The 17,382-nt window shown below is 39.5% G+C and overlaps 1 protein-coding gene across 1 annotated transcript; it reads left to right on the top strand.

Annotated features, from left to right (window-relative positions):
- Window positions 1–92: 92 nt before the first annotated feature.
- Window positions 93–17,382, top strand: LOC106716087 (1-phosphatidylinositol 3-phosphate 5-kinase). The gene is made up of 33 exons (XM_045680399.1): window positions 93–476; window positions 592–760; window positions 1,037–1,170; window positions 1,342–1,499; window positions 1,686–1,769; window positions 2,249–2,400; window positions 2,513–2,617; window positions 2,685–2,741; window positions 3,068–3,226; window positions 3,840–3,960; window positions 4,379–4,487; window positions 5,048–5,300; window positions 5,494–6,121; window positions 6,425–6,590; window positions 7,454–7,571; window positions 8,048–8,240; window positions 8,818–8,949; window positions 9,375–9,465; window positions 10,024–10,226; window positions 10,567–10,685; window positions 10,938–11,072; window positions 12,037–12,159; window positions 12,655–12,711; window positions 12,793–12,831; window positions 13,124–13,212; window positions 14,161–14,285; window positions 14,679–14,796; window positions 15,048–15,201; window positions 15,407–15,514; window positions 15,593–15,712; window positions 15,969–16,175; window positions 16,443–16,598; window positions 16,808–17,382. Exons 1-33 carry the CDS (start codon window positions 168–170, stop codon window positions 16,993–16,995), a joined length of 5,079 nt encoding a protein of 1,692 aa, XP_045536355.1. The 5' UTR covers window positions 93–167; the 3' UTR covers window positions 16,996–17,382.

The following is a 17,382-nucleotide window of genomic DNA, read 5'->3' as shown; positions in this document are numbered from 1 at the left end:
TTATTATCTTCGGTAAAATAAGGAAGTCTTCTTCTGGTCACACCCAACACAGATGATTTTGACAATTACAGATTTTGTATTGACAGGAACAAGAAAAAAAAAATAGAACTAAACAAATCTGAAGGAGGAATACTGATGGTGTAATTTATTTCGTTTAAAATTTTACAATGGAAAAATACGATATATCTCAACTAACAGAGTTCCCACGATTCGAGACAGAACCAAATCAGAGCGGTGTGACTACATTTTTTAATAAACTTTGGAAATTGCCCCTTTTTTCACCCAATGAAACAGCTGAGGAAACGGAAAAAGCATCGGTTGAGAGGAAACAATCGGATTCTCAAGCCGATAATTCTAACAAACAGAGCTTTGATGATACGAAGACAGAATCTGGTAGTTATGCAGTTGAATTTGAAGGGCGAAGTCTGCCCAATGTTTTACAGAGAATAAGCAGTCTGATAGCCTTGGGTTCTGGGGTGAGTGCAAGATGGTTTAACTTAATAAACTCGAAAGCGGCTTTTTATCTCCTAAAAGATATGTTTATAGGATTATAGTTACACATACTAATTTAAGGTTTAATATGAATGTCAGGGTGGTACAAGATACGCGGATACGGAGCTGGCTCGCTACTGGATGCCGGATGACATCTCACGTGAGTGCTACGAGTGCGCGGCACGCTTTGGAGCCTTACGCCGCCGACATCATTGCCGTGTCTGTGGTCAGATATTCTGCTCACGATGCTGTAGTCAACGAGTGCCAGGTACTTTATGTATAAAGCTGAGATTTCCAGTCTTATTTATTCTACAACAACTTCTAGTCTATACCAATGTGATTTAGCTTCATACGTAGATCTAGTTTAAAAGCACTAGTTCTGTAAAAATTCCTCTATAACTAAATAGGTTTTTTTTACAAAGAAAATGAATCTTTAATATTCTATTATTTTATATATGTGCCAGCAATTTTATAATAAAATCAAACCTTTTTTGTTAGTAATCTCTCATAACAAACTACTTATGAATTAAAAACATTTTTACAGGTCAAATATTTGGTTGTGCTGGTGGTCTTAGAGTATGTACATACTGTTGTAATGTTGTACTCAGTTACTTACGTGAGAATGATGCAGCTGGTGACATCTCTCCTGACTTACGCACATTACAGGAGAACTTACAGGTATATTATACATCCTCGATAACTGCTATAAAAGCTGTTATCTGATATGAAGATTAGGAAGTAAACATCGCCTTCTGCTCGTATAACTATAGCCATGTGCCTACTAAGTCAGGGGTGACCAGGCTTACTAAACCACATTGGCCCACTGCATCCAATTAAATACTTCTCCAGGTGAAGTTCCCAGACAACAAGGCTGCAGACAAGGGTGGTGACAACTTCATGTTTGCGAGGCAGCAAGAGGAGCGCCCGGAGCCCCGCGCAGACACCACAGAGTCCCTGCACGATCTGATACGACAGCTTGCGTTCTCCTTACCAATGCAGCAGCACAGGTTAGATTCCTAAACTTTTTTGACATAGACCTAAATTTCTAGTTTCAAGATTTTACTTGTTTTGATGATAATTCTGCTATTTTTTACTTCACCTTAATTTACACCCGTAGGTCTTATGAACTAGCTGTCGCCCGCGACTCCGACTGCGGAGTTAAGTTATTAAAAACGTATTACGTTGCCTTTTAGATTTCGCCTGGTGAGATACAACAGCGTGTGGCGCGGTTGTGACGTCATGCAGTGGGTCGTGGATAACACCAGCAATAAAACAAGGTTTATTTACTTCATTTATATGCGAATAATAAATAATTATCAAATATAGTCTATGTCACACGGAGATAGTGTAGCTTCACAACACTGAAAGAATTTTTCAAATTGGTTCTGTGGTTTCGGAGCTTATTCAATGCAAACAAACAGACAAATGATCAAATTTTTTCTTTTTATATTTGTATAGATAAAATAAGTACTATAGCGTAATTATATGCTATCAAACTTATTAAAAAAGGCTATCATCAGAAAGAAATAGAATTATTTTGTCTCATAAGTATTTATCTTTTTTCTCTGTCATGTAACGAAATTGTCGTTAATGTGACGTATGAAATTTTATATTCGATTCACGTTTAATTATGCCTTGTAAAGTATTATACAATTCTATTATTGATATCTCTAACCGTGAATTTCCATAAACATTACAAAACATACAGTTGTCTCTGGTTTTTCAATGAGAAAGTGAGGGCTAGCAATATGTGTAGGGCTCAGGCGGGCGCGGTGTGTCAGGCGCTGCTGTCTGCGGGACACTTGGAGAGCGTGACGGAGCCCCCGCAATTCGCGGACTACGCTCTGTACCGTCCCGCACAACACGTCACACAACGTGACACACAACAAGCTGACAACAACAATGACAGTTAGTGTACAGATTAACAAGGCTATTTGAACTTGTGGGCTCACTAGCGACCCTATCAACTGTTTGTACTGTAACTGTCATGTCATTTTTAATATTGTAAATAATTCTGTAGACGGTGAGGAGTGTGGACGATTGGTGGAGAGTGTATCCTCGTACTGCTTGGACCTGAACCTCGGAGACAGCTCCGCCAGACTCACCAAAGCGACCAAGACGACAGGTTTGACTCTTTACTTTGTAACCAACTTTGTTGTCTTCTTACTTACTTGATTGTTTTTTTCTTTCAGAGAGCAAATCGTCTCCTTCAAGTGAAGAAGATCATCCGATATTGGATCAAAGTGAAGGTTTGTTTATTTGTTACATTCATTTAATTATTTACTTGAACTATGTGAGTTTTGTAGGTCAGTGATTTTCAAACTAGTCCAGGAGCTTCTTCTTCTTTTATAATGGCGGTCCTTTTTGATTTTGCCCAGATGTCTTTAGGTGTGGTTTGGTCTCTTGTTTGTTGGGTGGGCTTCGTGATTGCACAAGGTCAGTCCAGGAGGTCCATGAAGTGTATATAAGACAAATTGGGGGTATAAATAGGTGAAAATTAAAGCTTCACAAGTTGAAGAACAAATGTACCAGTAGGGTTACGGAAACTAGTGAAATCTGTGAAATTTGAATGTAGGTGGTGAGGCTGCGACGCTGTGCCGGTCGGTGGAGCAGTCGGGGGCGGAGCACCTGGCGCTGCTGCTGCGGCAGTGCCTGGCGCGGGCCTCCCTAGCGCCCTCCTGGCTGCACGTCCTCTACCCGCTCTGTCAGCAGGCTGCGGACATCATACTGCCGGGTACTCCTCAATATTCACAAATCAGGGGAGGAGAGAAAGTCCAAAATATATTTTTACAAGCTTGTGGCAGTCGGAAAATATGTGAACTAACAATGTCAACTTGACAGCATAATATTTTAACGAGCAGCGGAAACACAAAGGTGTTCAACGACGCCCCTGGACATCTGCAATACCAGAGGAATCGCAGATGTTTAATGTTGCCATTTTCGTAATTTCGAAATTTAATAAAAATATCGCGCAAGTTTTGACATGTAGGTTAATTTGCTAATGTGTTTGGATATTTCAATTTCAATAGTAAGGAAATACTACGAGAATTCAGGTCGTTCGTTGTAAATCAATTGTTTAGAATTACAACATGGGTGACTTTCAGAGGAATTTAGGAATATTTTACTCACTGGTGACCCTCGACACTTGGAGGCAGCAACTAAACTATATGGAGTATACTCCAGCCGTACCTACATTAACCACAGCTTGCTACAAAATTCCTTTTAACAAAATTACTGAACATTAATATATTTCACAAAATTTTGCTGAATTAAAAAAAATAGAGTAAATATATTTTTGTATTTTTTTCGGCAAGTGGAAATTAAAAATTCAGTTGAATGTTGTTTAGATATGTACGGAAATGACATCGACGTACGTAACTACGTGCAAGTGAAAAAAGTACCCGGCGGCAGCGCACAGGACAGCTGCCTCCTGCAGGGTGTCGTGCTCACCAAGAACGTCGCACACAGGTCTCTACCCTGCCTTCCCCTACTCTCTTTCTCTCTATCATGTTAGCTATTATCACTGTTCTTATCTGATAGATGTGAGGTTATCTTCTTTCATTTCTCATATCTAACGATTTGTTTCTGAAACACTAATCGTCAGTTTCCGAGACCAAAATCTCGTTATAAAATATAACGCTATCTCTCTCACTACCTTTGACAAAACAGAGTATGTTTTAAATAGAGGTTTTGGACCAAAAAAATTAACGATAATTGTGTAATTTTAACTTTAACACTCCAGTCTTAGTTATTCAGTATTAATCCAGTATTAATTAGAGATTAATCTTCATTTAAAATGATAGACTTATTAGTTATCTTGCGTAAATATGTTAACTTTGAAGTATCCAGCTCGAAGGACCACTGTGCTAAGTAGTTTTATATACAGAGGTATGCCGCAGCAGATCTCCAACCCGACAGTACTTTTACTGGATTGCTCCATCGCGTACCAGCGCGTTGAGGGAAAGCTCACCTCGCTGGAGCCACTCCTCATGCAGGTACATACAATCACAAAATTCATACATCCACTTTACTTTATACAAAATGTATTGATCAAACAATATTAATAATAAACATATTAACAGACAAATACAAAAATTACTAGTAACAAATATGAACTTTCTCTTACTTTGTTTTGTTATATTTGAAATTATTTTTCCTAATGTAGGGTAGATTGAATTTCTTCGATGGGGTCATTTTTTATATCATAAGGTGGCAAGAGACACATGATTTGTTGAAATAACCCTACCCATAAACATCCGCAATTGCAGATACATTGTCTCCTTTTAATTCGACGGAGAAGAGAATATTTCTCCTTAATATGCGTCCCATCCTCCAACTCCAATTCTATTTCCTTCCTATACTTTATAATAATAGGTGGGAAGTGGAAGAGGACTCAAATTAGGCTTTCAGCACCACACTCATCAGACTGTAGGCGGAATTGCTTCTACTTGAGGCCTGTCTTCTGTATGTTGACTATTGCTGATGTCTACCATTGTTAAAGTTGTCATTCGTAAGTATAAGAGCCTAGGTGGATATAGATCTGGGTGTTACATAGGAACAGGAATACCTAGTGCGTTGTGCGGCGCGCATCACCGCACTGCGGCCGCGGGTGGTGTTGGTGCGGGGCGGTGCGGCGCGCGGGGTGCAGGACGCGCTGCGTGCGGCGGGCGTGGCGCTCGCGGCCGGGGTGCGCCACCGCGCACTGCGCCGCGCCGCACGCTGCGCACGCGCAGATCTAGTCGCCAGTGTTGATGCGAGGATAGCCACACCTCGCCTGGGTACCGCTAAGGAGTTTTATGTTAAGAATTGTTAGTTAATTAATATTTAAACTGATACTCGATCTTTTAGTTACTTCGTTGATCTGTACTATTGTAACTTAAAAAAAACGCAAGAAGCCATATTTACAGTACTAACAATGAAATATACATAGCTTAAAAAAATAATTAGGGAGAGTAAATTTCTTTTTACAGTTGTGATTCAGCAATTTTTAACATATTTCAGTCTCAGGAAAAACTCTAATGGTACTAGAAGGCTGCGCGGAGCCACACCTCGGCTGTTGCATTCTATTACGAGGTGGCTCCCTGGCCGAGCTGGTGAGGGTCAAGAGGGTGGTCAAGTTTATGTTGCTGGCTTTCTATAATTGGAAATTCGAGAAGGCATTTCTAGCCGACATAGAAGCGGTGTTACCTGAACCTGGAATGTCTTTCGGTGATGAGGAAGCTGAGTGTGCGAGTGAAACGGATACAAAAAGAGAATACGAGAGACAAGAGAAAGAGAGTCTCTTTAATGAACCAAAAGAAGAAGAGAAACCAATAGATATAAAAAGTGAAGATATGACCAACGTTATCGATGATATGGAAGATTCAAACATAGAACTATTTACTAGCAATAAAAATGATACAAAATCTATTACCAGTGAGATACTTCATGATAAAGAAGTAAAACATATTAAAGAAGACCAGGATTCTAACGAAGAAGTGACTAAAACCACTGGTGGTGATAAGAACTTGAGTTGCGGAGTACCGATAAGAGATTTCAGTGATCCATTACGTGCGACATTGTCTATGGATGATGAGGTGTTCTTGCCCAAAGAAGAGGCTGAATTAAAAGCTGATTCCCATAGCGAAAGGTAGAATTTACTATATTATATCTTGTTCCAATCCATAGACAAAAAATTGATAATAATAAAAAAATATGTTAATGGCCGCCAAATTTGATATTTCTTTTTTTTATATATCAGTATGTATGGAGATGAGATATACTTCTGATAGTCTGTCGTAATTGATCGTTGGTATATACATACATATGGGGTCTGTATAAAAGCCTAAAGTATACTGAAACATGTCAAATTCATGGCGGCCATATTGATTCGACTTTTTTACTTATTCTGTGAAAGTTATGGAAACCCATAGAACTAATGTTTTCGGTACAGATGGTGTACGGATGATGCTGTACTCTCGATGTCGCCTAACATCGTGATCCCGGCGCCGCGACTACCACTGCTTGTGCCGACCCCCAACACCCCCCAGACCCCCCACACCCCGCGCCCCAAGCGTCGCCCCCCACCACGTCCACAACACACACATGTACTACTCAAGGTACACTCTTATCTCTATTTCTTACCCCATTTTCATATTCAATTTTATTTATAACTAGCTTTTACCCGCGACTTCGTCCGCGCGGAATAAAAAAAAATGCACACAAGATAAAAAAGTTCCTATGTCCGTCTCCTAGTTCTAAGCTACCTCCCCATTTTCAGCTAAATCAGTTCGACCGTACTTGAGTTATAAATAGTGTAACTAACACGACTTTCTTTTATATATATAGATAGACTAGATATATTTTTACAAAAATTATATAATTTTCACATAAATATATACAATTCAGAAACACATAGATATATCATATGTCAACTAAACAAAAATTCCTCTACACAATAGACATCACTTCCAAGAAATAAATTATACAATCCCCGTTTAAATTGTCTTGCATTCAACATCTTCAGATCATTTGTTATGAATTTGTATACACTTAAACAAACAGCTATATCCATCCATCCATCTAAACATTCGCATCTATCTATATATGTAAAAGAAAGTCGTGTTAGTTACACTATTTATAACTCAAGATCGGTCGAACTGATTTAGCTGAAAATTGGTGGGCAGGTAGCTTAGAACCAGGAAACGGACATAGAATAATTTTTACCCCGTTTTCTATTTTTTATTCCGCGCGGACGGAGTCGCGGGTTAAAGCTAGTATTTAATAAGTCTAGGACTATGTTTTAGTACTAATGTATATCGTTACATTTATCTATTTCCAATAAAAAAAACTGCAAATCAATTTACAAATTTACTGGATTGTATAAATTTCGTTATGTCTACAATTTTTTTTATTAAAATACACTAACAATCAAACAACACTTAATATTAATGATATTAGAGAATATATTTGAATATTGTAGGAACCTCATCCATTTATAAAGATGGCAATCAGCAGCCCTGCTGAGGACCCTCGTCTCCGCGCAGCACTCGCTAACTACCGCGCGACTGGCGCACGACTCGCCAATACAACACATAAACGTCAGTTTTACTGTTATCTAGCTCTCGCCCGCGACTATGTCTTAATAAGTAACCTGTGTGTTCTTCCAGACTATGTTCTACATCTGTGCCAAATATCATCAGAATCCATTGAGCCGTTCTGAAGATATCTTCAAACAAACATCCATCCATTCAAACATTCGCATTTATTAAGATTAATATTTCAAAACTCTAAATCTATTTACAGACCCCCCTATTATCCCCTTTTGTGTTAACATCTAGATCTGAAAACAGCAGATCTTATATATAAAAATCTCGTGTCACAGTTATCGTTCCCGTACTCCTCCGAAACGGCTTGACCGATTCTCATGAAATTTTGTGAGCATATTCAGTAGGTCTGAGAATCAGCCAACATCTATTTTTCATAACCCCCCCCCCCATTTTTTAACTGCGCGCGGACGGAGTCGCGGGCGACAGCTAGTTATTTTATAAATGAGATAAAATTATTATCTCTCCAGCGGAATGTCCCCAATACAAACCATCAATACTCAAACCCCCCGAGATTGAGGTGGATGAGGGTGAAGGTGAAGCTAAGGGTGGGTCGGGGGCGACAGACCCCCTCGCACCGGAGCAGCATCAGCGACTCAGTTTGCTGCTGTACAGCTGCAGCGACAAGTCTGCCAATGTTCCAGACTTCTGTGTCAATCCATGGTAAGAGAAATAGTTGTAACAATTTGTTTAAATTAAAAAAAGAAGACCTATCAATTAATGTAAAAAAAATGTCAAATACATAAAAATTGTTAAAGGAATGGAATACCGATCTAGTGGTCCTTGGATTCGAATCCCAAACAACTGTCGTGTACCATTCTAGTAACTTATTGTGAATGATAGTGTAAGATAAAAAATTATTAGACTAGCAGTCGTCTGCGACTCCGTCTACATGTGATTTAAAAAAAAAACTTAAACAGCAGTCTATGTATACTTCCTGACTATGTTCTACACGTGTGCCAAATTACATCAAGATCTGTTCAGCCGTTTCGGAGATACCTTCAAACTTATATCCACCCATACATCCAAACATTCACATCTTACTAATATTATAAATGCGACTGTTTAGATGGATGGATAGATATTTGTTTGAGGTATCTCCGGAACGGCTCAATAGATCTTGATGAAATTTGGCTCAGATATAAAACATAGTCTGGAAGAACACATAGGCTACTAATTATTTTTTTTTTATTTCAGATAGTTTATAATATTAGTAAGATATAAATAAAAATGTTATTAGGATAGTGACAATGGAGATGTACGGACGACACGACATTTCTTTGGGTGCGTTCCTCGAGCGGCATTGCTTCGACGGCGACCATCGCTGTCCCTCCGCAAACTGTCAGGTCCCCATGAACCGACATCTCAGGAGGTCCGTTTTCTGTTCTACATATATCATTTAATACGTATTTCTTGACAGCTTCGATGGATCAGGTGTTTGGCACTTTACTTCCAATCTATACGTACTGGGTTCGAATCACGTAAAAATGTGTTTTTTCGATTTACATATGTACATTTGAAATGACGAAAAGTTGATTGCTGAGGTCCAAATGGAGGTCCGTGATCTCAGTCTACCCTTCTGGGTTACAGGCGTGAGTTATGTATATGTACATTTATCCGACTCTCTTAAGATGAAGGAAAACATCGTGAGATTCAAAGATATGTGTGAAGTCAACCTACACTTGGCCAACATAGTCAAAAATGACTTAGTCACCTCTAACTTAGAGTACGCTCCGAGCCCTTAGTGATGATGTTAAATACGTATTTCTATATTTCACATAAACAAAATGTCTGTAGGTTCGTGCACGGCGAGGCTTGTATCACAATAACTTGCAACACAATAGGTCACAGTAACGTTGACAAGACTAAAGAAGATCATTCCAGAGAGGTACAGATTAAGATAGATAAAGCTTTTTTTTAATCAAATAGAAACAAATCAATATAGACATAGTTGATATTTTATATGAACGGAAATAAAAAAAAACTAACAAAAATATTAATTTACAAAAAAGAGGGTAGATTTCGAACTAGTGAAAGTGGAGTCACTAAAAGAAGGTAATAGTTTGATTGCCTTATTTTGTTGTCAGTCGTTATTTGACTGTGCAAGTGAACGGACGTCGTTTCAGTAATGTCTTTATTAACAAGAGAATGGTGTGTATCCTTAACATCTTAACTTACATACGTGTACGCTATAAATATTTTATGCCTTATTTCCATGGCTTAAAGTCGATTTTCATTTGTAACATTCAATAAAAAGTGACAACAATACCTCCTGAATCCCTTTTGTCATCATCTCCCTGACCTTATCCCATACGTAGAATGGGCACCAGGTTTTCATCCTCCAAATCAATCTATCTCCGTCATCACCCCCTTCTTAATCATGTCACCTTTCACACCCCGTACTCCTTTGTCTGGCCAAAAAGTTGTATGGCATTGTATGATCGAGGTGCGTGTATGGACGCGGTGTGAGAAGTGCGGGGCGACATCTCGCGGACGTCGCCTGTCTCGCGCGGCTCTCTCCCTCTCGCTAGCACAGTACATGCGACTGCGACTGAGCGCGACTCGCTACGTGCGTCGCGCGCTCTGCCCACACCCGCTACATGCGCACGCGCACGCATTCGTCGCACGACTCACCACAGCCTGCTTCAGGTTAGTATACCTTTAGTTGGTAAGAACTAAGAGACACTTAATTTAGATCTGTCATACCAAGAAAGATCAGTTATTGACTTAATGTGTGGCACTTAGGTTTTTATCATTTATAATCTGAAATAACACAATATTGGATCCTTTGAATATTTATTTTACACCAAAAAAAAGATTAGGTATAACCCAATTAACTTTCTTCTAAAAAAAAAAACTGAACCATGAATAAGAAGTGAACAATTTCTTAACTCTCTACCCTACAGAAACACAAACACGCCCTTTTCCTTACTAATGTCGTTAAATGACATCTTAGCCAGTTGAAATGAGTGCCAGTTGTTTGATATAGGTACGACAAGATTTCGATGTATGACATCCAGCTGCCGCCTGATGTCATCTCCATCAACTACGACACCAAGCGCATGCGCGACAACCTCATTGCACATCTCAATGAACTCGTCCTCAAAGGTCTTTTAATAGTCTTACATATTAATAAATTCATTCTAAATAGCAATATTTTTTGAGTTGACATTAGCCATTTCTATTTAAATATTAGTCCTTTAAAATAATCTTTGAGTGAATGATTAATAAAGTGACAAATGCAGAGATTTAACCTTGTAATCCGACTCGAAGGACCATAAGTTTTAACTGTAAACTTGTTTAGAGAAATTTGTCTTGTGTTCATGTTATGTTGGACGTAAGTATGAGGTGTTGTGTTAGGACACGAGACGTTCAGTGTGGCTGCGGGAGAGGGAGATGAGAAGGAGCGCGAGTACGCAGCATTCCGCCATCACATGGACCTCATACACCTCGCCCTCACCTCCGCCAGTCTGCATGAACACGTCACCCTCGCCAGTTAGTATAACATTACACAAATACCACATTTTAACTCAAAAATATTTTAAAAATTGGTCAGGGATTCCCAAACTATTTTGGACAAGTGACCCCCTTTTACAAAATGAACAGAAAACCCATGGCCAAATTACCTAATTTTAGGATCAATTATTATTATTATTCATTCTGACTTAAGTCAATAGAAGACAGAGTGAGAATTAGCAATGCTTTAAGTTCGATATCGACCACTTTGGGAACCCTGGTTTAGATGGATGTTTGAAGGTATCTCCGGAATTGTTCAATGGACATTGATGAAATTTGGCACAGATGTAGAACATATTCTGATAGAACATATAGGCTATTAAGTGTCGCGGGCAAAAGCTAGTATAACTTTAAAGGTCAAATGTGAAGCCACTGTTTAATTAAATTCGCCTGTGGATTGAAACAAAGGTTAAGAGCTCACGCAAATCTCTGTCTTCTTCACCAGTGACAGCAAACATATCTCTTTGTCTCTTTAACTTTGAGTAATTGTGTGGCTGATTTCCTCATTCCTGAAGACAGAGACCTCTAAACTAGTGAGTCTAGAACCCCCTAGAGTCCACAGAAGATCTGGTGTTCGATGCTTGGAAATAAAGTTTAGGGGTCATAACTTGAGAAGCACTCTGGTAAAATGTTGGAATTCTAGGAGATTTATTAAAAATCTCTGTCTTAAACAATCAACTTTTAATTTTATTAGTTTACTAGCTGTCGCCCGCAATTCCGTCCGCGTGGAATTAAAAAAAAAAACGTAGTAGCTTCTGTCTTCTTCCAGACTATGTTCTACATCTGTACCAAATTTCATCAAGATCTATTGAGCCGTTTCGGTAATATCTTGTAACAAACATCCATCCATCCATCCATCTAAACATTCGCATTTATATTATAAGTAAGATTTTTAGTTCTTTGAATAATTTTTCTTAATGTCTTGATTTTTTTTTAATTCTAGGCGTAGTTCGTAATCTATGGAATGTATCAGATAATATTGTAACTGGAGAGCGAATGCTGCGTGATGCTCAAGACAAATGGTCCAGTCCACTTACTAAGAACAAACTGCAAACTGAACTCAACCGTAAGTATTTCGCGTTAGGGTTCAAATTACATTTCTACGATGATACATATCTCTATGAAAAAAATTTTTTTTTTGCAATAATTTATAATTTTTATGCACTATGTTTTCTTGTACATATATTTACAAATATATATATTGTTGCACGAATTGGCCTTTTTTATTAGGAAAGGATGGGAAAGGGAAGTGGTATTAACGAAGTAGGGGATGCATAGGAAGGGGAAATATTATTTTTCTGTGCGTCTCCTCCATTGATTAAAGGTAGGCAACACATTTGCGGTTGTCTATGGGCAACGGTCACTTCGCTATTTAGGAAGGGGAAATATTATTTTTCTGTGCGTCTCCTCCATTGATTAAAGGTAGGCAACACATTTGCGGTTGTCTATGGGCAACGGTCACTTCGCTATTTCAGCGAATTCAATTGAATTTTGATTGAAAAAAAGACACTTTTTATAAAAGTGAACCCACAAATATTATTATTATAAATTTTTTTTATAGAAGAAGACAAAGAAGTTGATGAATCTAGTTTTGAAACTGCTGCCAACGATAGTTCAGGTAAAAATATTTTTCCTCCGAAATTTTTATTTTTCTTATTTCCGCATTCACTGTAATTTGTTGCTTTTTCAATTTTTTCAGAGATCATTTCAAAAGATATAGACAAAGAATATAATATAGGTAATTAATTTGTGTTTTTTTTTACTATTCACTGTAGACCAGTGTTTCCCAAAGTGGGCGATAACGCCCCCTTGGGGGCGTTTGAAACCTAGGAAGGGGCGATAAGGGGCCCAAAAAATGGGGGGCATTGAAATTAATTAAAGTAATGAAATTGTGGTCTTTAAGTTTTAAGGCTGAATAAAAATTAGGGGGCTATGAAATATAATTGATTTTCAAAGGGGGCGGTGAAAGAAAATAAGTTTGACAATCACTGGTCTAGACATTTTAGAGTATTGTTCTAATATTTATTTAGGTACTGAAGAGGATGAGGAAAAAGGTGATAAGAAAACTGTGAAACAAATACTGTCACAACTTTTATCAAGTAATCAACAAGCTAATCAGGTAATAAATAATTTTACTTTATTCAGCACAATAAAGTATAGTCGTAATCTGAACTAGTGAGAGGCGCTGCTATCGTAATTTATTCTCTCAGAATATATAAAACCTATTTAGACATAAATGACAAAAAAGACGTGATAACTACAGTATAAAGATCTTGTGATTTTGAAGTCGAAAGGGGCGCTATTGAGCTGTTATAAATTAATTTGATTTAATAGTCACCGGTTCAGATAATTTTGTCGGTCTATATGTATTTTTATTTATTTAATTACTAGCTTTTACCCGCGACTCCGTCCGCGCGGAATAAAAAATAGAAAACGGGGTAAAAATTATCCTATGTCAGTTTCCTGGTTCTAAGCTACCTGCCCACCAATTTTCAGTCAAATCGATTCAGTCGTTCTTGAATTATAAATAGTGTAACTAACACGACTTTCTTTTATATATATAGATAGAAGATTATTGTTAATTTAACTACTGAGTTTTTGACGAGTAAAGTGTCTTTCAATTTCTTCGAATGTTTTTTTCCTTAAGGGTCACAGAGACTCGTCTAAAGTTTAAAGTTGGGAAAGATTTGATCGTTTGTTTGTTTGTATTGAATAGGCTACGAAACTTCTTTCACTGTTGAGAAGTTACACTATCCCCTGGTGCTATAAGCTATATTAAATTTCGTACGTTTTTTTAATTCTGTGTGAATGAAGTCGCGGACAACATCTAGTTATCTATATATATAAAAGAAAGTTGTGTTAGTTACACCATTTATAACTCAAGAACGGCTGAATCGATTTGACTGAAAATTGGTGGGCAGGTAGCTTAGAACCAGGAAAAGGACATAGGATAATTTTTATCCCGTTTTCTATTTTTTATTCCGCGCGGACGGAGTCGCGGGTAAAAGCTAGTATTTTATAAGACTGTTTATTTGTACTCTAGTAGATTTGTTTCCTTGTGGTACAGAATGGTATAATATTGTCAAGTGGTGTGGTGCCAGTTGTGGTGAGAGCTGGAGACGTGGGTTCTGTGATCGCAGCCACACTCGCCTCCCTCACATACCAGAAGACGTTGCGCGCGCAGCGGTACAGGTGACACCTGAAGCTGAATACTCGCCTTTTTTGTGATATCATAGTATCTGAGGGGGGGATGATCAATACCTTATCTTTTGAGGAATCTTAAAAAGATATCCTATTGTTTAGGAAACAAAACACTCATCTTTTTTTTAAGGTGGGAAAGATCTTCTAAGAAAGCCTTTTGGAGAAAATCGAGGTTATATCAGATTTGATTTACTAAAACACACTCTATAGCCAAAATCGAGTGCAGTAAAACTTTGACTACCAGAATACCTAGTTTTCCAAGACTTATAGACTTCTAGCCTTTGGAAAACCTTCTAGTTTTTTTTAACTTTCCAACTACTTTTCCATCTAGCCATTTATTATCAGAAATAGCCCTAAATCAATGTGTAAATATGCTTATTTTAGTACTCAAAATGAACAAGAAGATGGTGAAAGTAATGTATCTGGAAAGGAGAAGAACGACGGAGACAAAACTAAATCCAGCGCCGCAAAGTCCAATGAACATATAGAAGTGCTCCTGAAGGTTTGTTACGTCTGTTATTTAACCTAGATAATTTTTTGTCGTGTAGTTTTTTAGTCTAATAGACTACTTCAAGAAACTACACGACAAATAGTAATCTGTCCGAGTAGTATTTTAGTTCATCAAAAATAGCATACGTTCTGTAGTTTTTTTTAACTTTCCAACTACTTTATTTTTTAGTTCACAGACAGTAGTACCTGTTTCGTAGTTTTTTAGTCCGATACAGATGTAGTGAAGGTAGTTTATTGTATTAGGACGGTCTGGCGTGCCGCGTGTACTTCGCGCTGCAGTTCCACGGGCTGAGACACGCGGTGCTGGCCGCGCCCGGAGCACCCGCGCCTGGAGCACCCGCACCCGGAGCACCCGCGCCCCCGCACACATGCTCCTGTCACACCAAGGAGAAGGATGGTAACTATTTCTAACCCTAGAGTAGGAGTTTTCTCAGGATCGAGCTGATATAGAGTGGGCCTTGAAGTATTAGATAAGTAGATGAAGAGGTAGCTCAGCCCAATTAAGTTTGGGAACCATTGCTCTAGAACACTTTTGTCGTCTCTGTTTTCTCGAAGACAGTATAAGAGATGACAAAATTTGTGATACATGTAACTCTGTTCAGGTAAGACCGTGTGCGAGGTGGAGGAGGGCTTCATCAGGTCGCTGGCGCAGTGTGTGCCCTGGGCGGCGCGCGGCGGCAAGTCCGGCTCCACCTTCTGCAAGACTGAGGGTCAGTAATTGCAACCCCTGGTATGCTGAAGGTCACTACAAAGATCATCTGATCTTGAGGAATGTATCCATGTTGCAGACGACCGCTATGTGCTGAAGGAGATGACGAAGCCGGAGTGGCAGCAGTTTCTGGAGTTCGCGCCGCACTACTTCTCCTACGTCAACTCCTGTCGCTTAAATAAGCAGCCCAGTCTGTTAGGTAAAGATTTAGAATGGCAATCGAGGTAACTGCCATTTGGTGTCGCTAAAATAGCGAAGTGAGAACAGCTCATAGACAAGGAGTTAGGAGTTGTCTATGCTTTAAGTACTTTTAATAAAATACTCTTTGTGTTGTTTGTTTCATTCTGCACCTAATTCTCTTCTATTCTCCATCCTTTATAAGAAAAGTGTGGAAAAGATAAAAGATAGGAATTATGTTCTGATACCACTCTCAAGGTGTCATGTCTTGTGTGTAGCGCGTATCCTGGGCGTGTTCAGTGTGGGGGGGAGTGGCAGCGGTGTGCTGGTGATGGAGAACGTATGGTATGGTGCGAGTGGTCTGCGCTTCGACCTGAAGGGTACAGCGCGGCCCCGCCTCCCCCCCACCAGCACCACCCCCACTGCCACACCCCACACATCACACAATGCACAAACAGTGCTCGTTGACCTCAACCTGCTACATTGTGAGTACCTTGTTTATACTAAGTCTGATAATAAACTAAAAACTCATTATTTTTTAATTTTTAGAATGTTTATACATTTTTAATATGAATTCCTTCCTTGCTTAACTCATATGTGATGTGGTGACGGCACCGACTAGTTTCGGACCCGTCTGAGGTCCATCTTCAAGGCGAGTGTTTTTGAGGACTTCGCGGTCGCGTCTCACGCTGACCATTTCTCTTACGTATCCTTCGGAAATGGTCTTTCGAGTCGGATTTTTGTGTTTGAAGTACGTTGGGAGCGGCAGCTGTATGTACCGGCGCAGTTGTGCGGTGCGCTGTGGGGGGCGCTGGGACGAGACACAGCCTTCCTGGCCTCCAGCGGAGTCATGGACTACTCTCTGCTGCTCGGACTTCAAGATCACACCCTCGTGCTCGGCGTCATAGGTAGGTTATATCCCTTCCCCCACTACCTCCTGGTCACTGTTCTAATCTCTTATATTAAAAGATGGCAAACGAGATACCTATAGACACATAAAAAGAAGATATTTTCTCTTCCTGTAGGTTTAATATGAAAAATCTATACTAAGGGAAGATCTCTTAACTCTGAGTACATTTAGATACATGTTTCATAGATTCTCATTTTAATTTATCAGATTACATCCGCACCTTCACATGGGACAAGAAACTGGAGCACCTGGTGAAGAAGAACCTGGGCTCTGGTCAGCCGACGGTTGTCTCTCCGGAGGAATACCGGCGCAGGTTCTGTGCAGCTTGTCGCAAGTACTTCCTGCAGTGCCCCGAGCACTGGGACCATCTGTACGACAACACGGACTCCGCTTAACTGCAGTCAGAGTCCTAATTCATCACTAAGGGAGCCTGGTCGCTAGGGGTACCTGGTCGCTAGGGGAAACTGATCGCTAGGGGAGTCTGGTAGCTAGGGGAACCTGGTAGCTAGGGGAACCTGGTAGCTAGGGGAACCTGGTAGCTAGGGGAACCTGGTAACTAGGGGAACCTGGTAGCTATGGGAACCTGGTAGCTAGGGAAACCTGGTAGCTAGGGGAACCTGGTAGCTAGGGGAACCTGGTAGCTAGGGGAACCTGGTAGCTAGGGGAACCTGGTCACTAGGAAAGTCTGGTCGCTGAACTTGTTCTCTAGAGGTCTTTTGTAACTGAAGCCGACCTGTATTGACTTCTGATATAAGTCTACACACAGAGAGGACCATATATAA

This window comes from Papilio machaon, chromosome 12 (genome assembly GCF_912999745.1).
Source record: "Papilio machaon chromosome 12, ilPapMach1.1, whole genome shotgun sequence".
NCBI lineage: Eukaryota > Metazoa > Arthropoda > Insecta > Lepidoptera > Papilionidae > Papilio > Papilio machaon.
Note: the sequence above shows the minus strand (reverse complement) of the source record. Positions and strands in the feature narration are given on the sequence as shown.